At 36.8% G+C, this 5,783-nt stretch overlaps 1 protein-coding gene across 1 annotated transcript; it reads left to right on the top strand.

Moving 5' to 3' along the window:
* The first annotated feature begins 601 nt into the window (after window positions 1–601).
* LOC112505299 (phosphatidylinositol 3,4,5-trisphosphate 3-phosphatase and protein-tyrosine-phosphatase PTEN1-like) lies at window positions 602–5,140 on the top strand. The gene is made up of 5 exons (XM_025109228.1): window positions 602–952; window positions 2,448–2,763; window positions 3,376–3,552; window positions 3,877–3,990; window positions 4,842–5,140. The coding sequence occupies exons 2-5, from the start codon at window positions 2,476–2,478 to the stop codon at window positions 5,121–5,123; spliced, it is 861 nt and encodes a 286-aa protein (XP_024964996.1). The 5' UTR covers window positions 602–952; window positions 2,448–2,475; the 3' UTR covers window positions 5,124–5,140.
* Window positions 5,141–5,783: the final 643 nt, after the last annotated feature.

Below are 5,783 nucleotides of genomic sequence, written 5' to 3'. Positions count from 1 at the left end.
AGACGGTTTTTATCAAAAAAATGTATAGAACATTTCAAAACTTATGCACAAGTGTAAGGTGTAAATTTGTTGATTTACTTCGTGAATTACATTTTTCATCCTGTTTGATGTTTTTGTCAGAATGATTAAGAGGCGCTCATGATACAGTGTAAAATAAAATATAATTGTTTGGTAATTGTTTACAATAGAATTATGGCGTTGAATGGCTCAGAAATGCCCAAGATGCAAAATGATTCAGAGGATTTTTAGAACTATTAAGAGACAGTTTTTTTTTTTTGACAAACAAGATTCACGTCTTAACGATTCAGAAGTTGTCTTTTAATGAAACAATTAAGAGGGAAACAACAACCGTAAATTAACAAGTTAGGTTCCTTTAGTTGTATTCGGGACATAACTTGTTAACAGTTGCAACCATATGGACCGAAATGTTAATTTTGCAAAATAAGGACAAAATTCATTAAGAAAACCAAAGTATAGGGACTAAAAATGTAATTCACTCTTACTTTTTTAAATGTAAACTTCAACAAACACCTGTAAACCGCCAATCCGCCATGGCTAGAGCTTGCAAGAATGATTGCCCTTTTCCCTGCGTTTTCCATGTTAACATCCATTTCTCTCACAAAATAATCGCATATTTCCGATCCTTCCGTTGGGTCTCCCGAAGAAATTGTGGTTAAAACTCACTCTCAATTCGCAGATACAACAGACTTTTCGATTGTGTCTGTTTCTTTCTCAATTTAGACATGGCAACCATTTTTCTCTCCTTCTGGCCTCCTTAAAGTAAAAAAATGTACCCAAGGAAACAATTCTCAACTGGTCCAAGAATCGTGAAGGAATCTTATGACGATTTTTGGACCAAATTTACCGATTCGTTAGGGTTTTACCGTTTTAGAATTCTGAATCTGGAAGGATTGAAGACAGGCGTTGACAACTTTTTTCAGCTTATGAATTTGTATGTTCTTTTAATCCTTTCCTTTTGATTTCTCATGAATTCTGTTGGATTTCATCTCAATTATTTAATTGGGGCTTTTCAGGTTGTTTTCTTATTGTTTCTGATCAACAGTTGTACCAGAAAATTTAGATTTAATCAAATTGAATAACATTCCTGCATATCAGTGGGTGATTTGTTTGATTGTATTCCTTTTTAGCAGGGAATTAAGTTATAGGTTAGCTTTCCTTTAAATGTTTTAGGAATCTGGAAACAGAATAGCATTGTCTATGTTGAATTTTCTTGGAAAGTTGATTAGGTAATTGAGATTATTGGCATCAGAAACTGTGATTTCGTCCCCATGTAACTTTTTACATAGATGGATTGTGGAGAAAATTATTCAGTCAAATTGAATAGGATTCCTGGGTATCGTTATGTAATTTGTTTACATGTATCCCTTTTTGTCAGGGAATTAAGTTAAAAGTTAGCTTGCTATTAATGTTATAGGAATCTGGAAACAGCATGGCATCATCTATTATAATTTTTTTGAACAGTTGATGTGGTAATTGAGATTACTGGCATCAGAAACTGTGATTTCCTAAATTGGGAGTGGGTAGATTGAGGTGGTTTGGGCATGTTCGTAGGAGACAGCCAACAAGGAGAGTGGAGAGTATGACGGTTAAGAGGGTGAGGGGGAAAGGTAGGCCTAGAAGAACGAAGGAAGACCAACTGAAGATGGACATGGCAGCTTTAGGCATTTCCGAAGACATGACTTCTTATAGGAGTTCTTGGCGGAAAAGGGCTAGAGTGGCCTATTATTTAAGAGGACCTGGTAAGGGTGACTTCAAGGGTATTGAGAGGAAGGTAGGGTTTCGGCAAATAGGCTCCTTGGGTTATTTTCTAATTATGTTACATGTTTTTACCTGATTACATTGTCTGCTTGCACTCCTTTGAAACATGCACACACCATTGAATATCGATCACCTGGTTTATTACCTTTCTGCACACACATTTGCATTTTGCATAAGCTTGGGGGGTCTTCATGGAAACAACCTCTCGATCTAGTGGTTGAGGTAAGGTTTGCTTACATTATACTCCTCCCAGACCCTACTTTCGAGTGGGATATACTGTGTTCGTTTGGTTAGAAACTGTGATTTTGTCCCCATGTAACTTTGTACATGGATGGATTGTGGAGAATACTTGGTAATTCCAATTATCATAATTTTGTGAACACTTTGGGGCAAAGGGTAAGAGTGGTACCAGCTTATTTTAGCATTTTATCTGAATTTTTTTCATACAAATTATGGATTGTGGAGAATACTGCAAATACTCATGCACACTCCTCACCTTTGGTGAGGTTTGAACCCTTGGCTTCCTGGGAGGCTGGGTTCTATGGTAAACCGGTTACACTGGGCAAATGGCCCTCAGATTATGAATATTATGGTTCCCATTTGATGATTGTATCTTGAGTTTTTTTGGTTCAGATTCTTGTTTTGACTATGGAAATGTGGTTGCACAGGTGATCTCGAGAGTAGTGTCCAAGAAAAATGGGAGTGCAAGCTACTAAACTCATACCAGGGAACACTAATGATCAGAATGCTCTTGCTTTGCAGTATCAACTGATCAATAATGTGTCGAAACATTTCTTTTTACGTAGGTTAGTGTCTAAAAAGAGAAGGCGGCTGCTGGTTGGTGGTTATGATCTCGATATGTCTTACATCACCAATCGTATATTAGCAATGTCATTTCCTGCTGAACGAATGAGAGCCATATACCGCAATCCTATGTGGCAGGTCAAGGATGTCTTGGAAATGAGACATCATGGACACTATAAGGTATTTTACTAATCCAAAGGGTCATTGGCTGGCCCAACAGTACCTGGGTTACCGGTAGACCCGGCCTCCCAGGCCAGGAGGTCAATGGTTCAACCTCACCAAAGGTGACTAGTATGCTTGAGGATCGACACATACAAAAATTCTATACTTTAAACGCATTTTCTTTGTCTACTGTACTGTTATATTTCCCCAAAATATGACTTCAGATTTTCATACGACATTTATGGTCTTGTTTCTACATATGGTTACTGAATCAGCATCTCTAGAGGAAAAGTGTGCATACATTTTACTCTCTGTAGACCCTTCTCCATGTGGGATTTACTGGGCTCATTTAGTTTGGCTTTTCTTGTACATAATCATTGGCTGCAACAAATATCCAATCTTTTACTTCATCCCACTTCCCCCCCTCCCCCTCTTACTAGCACACAGAGATCGTTGGCCCCATGGTATCCGGGTTACCGGTAGAGCCCAGCCTCCCTGGAGGTCCAGGGTTCAAACCTCACCAGAGGTGAGGAGTGTGCATGAATATTTGCCTTATATAAGTATTATATATTTCAAAATAATAACATATTTTCTTAGATTTTCTCTTTGCTTCCTCGTTGTACCTTGTAGGTTTATAACTTATGTATAGAGCAAGATTATGATTCATCCCATTTTAATGGTCTTGTGGAGAAATTCCCATTTGATGATAATCATGTGCCACCTCTCCCGATGATCATGGAATTCTGCCAAAACGTTCATTCATGGCTTTCAAGTGACCCAAAGAATATTGCTGTCATTCATTGCATGGTAAAGTTGCAAAGTTTGTATTTTTTTTGGAGGTCTTTTCTCTTTCTTCTATTAATCATTCTGTGTTCAGGTTAAAGCTCGGCCTGGAAAAGCCTGGGCTCTCTGTCAGCCCCAGGACTGAAAAAGCCCAGGCTTTTTTTCAGTTTACCGAAAAGGGCTTGGACTGCCTAGGCCCAAAAAAGACCCGGCCTTGTGCATCTCTAAGACACACTTATATCTAAAACTGTAGAAGAATCTGATTATAGTAGACATCCTCATATTCGACATCCTAATTGTAAGAACTTGTTTCATTTAAAAGATTATTTTTTTTTCAAAATTCAACAGGCAGGTAAAGGTCGGACAGGCTTGATGGTATCTTCTTTCTTGGTCTACACTGGCATGTTAGCAGAGGAGGCTCTTCAGGTTTATGCAGATAAAAGGACCACAAATAATCTTGGAGTAAGTTCTCTTTTGATATAGTTAATTTTTTAGGTCATACCATAGTACAGCTTGATCCTTCAGTAGAAGTTATTAGGGAATATCCAACTTGCTAATGCTATGTTAGCCTTCTTTTACTCCTCATCTAGCACTTTCCTTGCCTATTAATTACTCCCTTCATCCCAATAAGTGTCCGCATTTGTATTTAGTTTGTCCCAAAAGAAGTGTCCACTTTTGAAAGTAAGTGCCTTCTTTCCAATTCTACGCTTAATTATGAGATGGAGAAATCCATTACTCCCTCTATTATTAAGGGTAAAATTGTCATTTAATTAATTAAAAAGTGAAGTTATTACACATTTCTAAAACTATGTGCCTTTTATTATTATGAACATTTATTTTGGGACATAACGAGTACGAGTATTAGGTAAACTTCCTTACCAAGAATCATCAGAAGATTTAAAATCCTTATTTTAATATTATCCAACTAGTATTTGGCTACATTGACTATAAGCATACAATGAATCACATGCAGTATGTTCATGTATATCTAAAATTCCATGTTTCAAGATCATGCATTTCTTATTATTAACAAAAATATGAAACATCTCATCATCAATCCTGTGGAGTTACGATATGTTTGATGTCTCTGTTTTTTTTTTTATAAATTAAGCAGAAACTTGTAGCCATCCACTTCGTTGATTTTCCCAGGAAACTAGTCTGCCTACTGCCACTGTTTGATGCCTAATTTTTTGTTTGATCGTAATGTGACCCAGACAAGCATTAAATTACATGATTCCTTCATTACGGTCTTGATTATGTGTTTGAAATATCTTTGATGGAAGTGTATATAAATATGCAAATGGTGTGAGCAGGTGACAATACCAAGCCAACGCCGTTATGTTCACTACTGGCAAAAATGTCTTTTCTTTCCTGAGGGTTGCCCTCCTGAAGTGAACCTTCCTAAACCAAGTAGTAGAGAGTTGCGGCGGATTCGAATTCATGACACCAGAAACATAGAATCCATCTTCTTCGTTTTGTCTGAACTGCAAGAGGTATGGCTTCTTTTAACTCAAGATAGGCTGGATAATGTTAATCAAGGAATAAAATACAGGGCAAAATGCAACAAAGTTTGGTTTAGTTTCTATCTAGAGTAATGGATTTTATTTTTCTCATTCGATGTAACAAAGTTCCAAAAAATTCTATTTTGATCGGTAACATTTGTTGATCTTGTAACATTTGATGATGTGTATATCCGTTTACGCAATGTTTACAAAAGGGTTGCCAGTCGATTATAAAATAGGAAATTTTGAAACTTTGTTACATTGATTGAGGAAAAAACTATTCGTTACAATAAGCATTCTGATGCATTTTCCCCTGAAATAAATAAGATTAAAAAAACAAACAAACAAGGGTTTGGTGCTGTTTGGTTGGTTTTCCATCAAGTCTTGAATGGACAAAGTTGTCTCTGTGAATTCCTCTGTCCGTATAGATTGGGAAGGTTTTTGTTTGGGAGAGTTTTTTCATAGAGGGAAGATGCGTGTTTTTTAAGTGGGAGGGACATGTTTGGAAAAAACTTGGCTTTTTGCATAAAGCTCCGCCTTTAAAGCTTACAAGTCACTTTATATAACATTAAGCCACTACCAAACAGTCATGTATAGCTGACCGCATAAGCTGTGAGTCCCATTAAACTCATTAAGCTGCTAATGAACATGCCCTTAATGTGATTGTTGATATATTCCATGTGGTCATATATTATAATCATTGAGCATTCATATCTATTGCAATCATTAAGCTGCTAATGAACATGCCCTTAT

Source organism: Cynara cardunculus, unplaced genomic scaffold (genome assembly GCF_001531365.2).
Source record: "Cynara cardunculus var. scolymus isolate 2C unplaced genomic scaffold, CcrdV1 Un_Scaffold_9584, whole genome shotgun sequence".
NCBI classification, from domain to species: Eukaryota; Viridiplantae; Streptophyta; class Magnoliopsida; order Asterales; family Asteraceae; genus Cynara; species Cynara cardunculus.
Note: the sequence above shows the minus strand (reverse complement) of the source record. Positions and strands in the feature narration are given on the sequence as shown.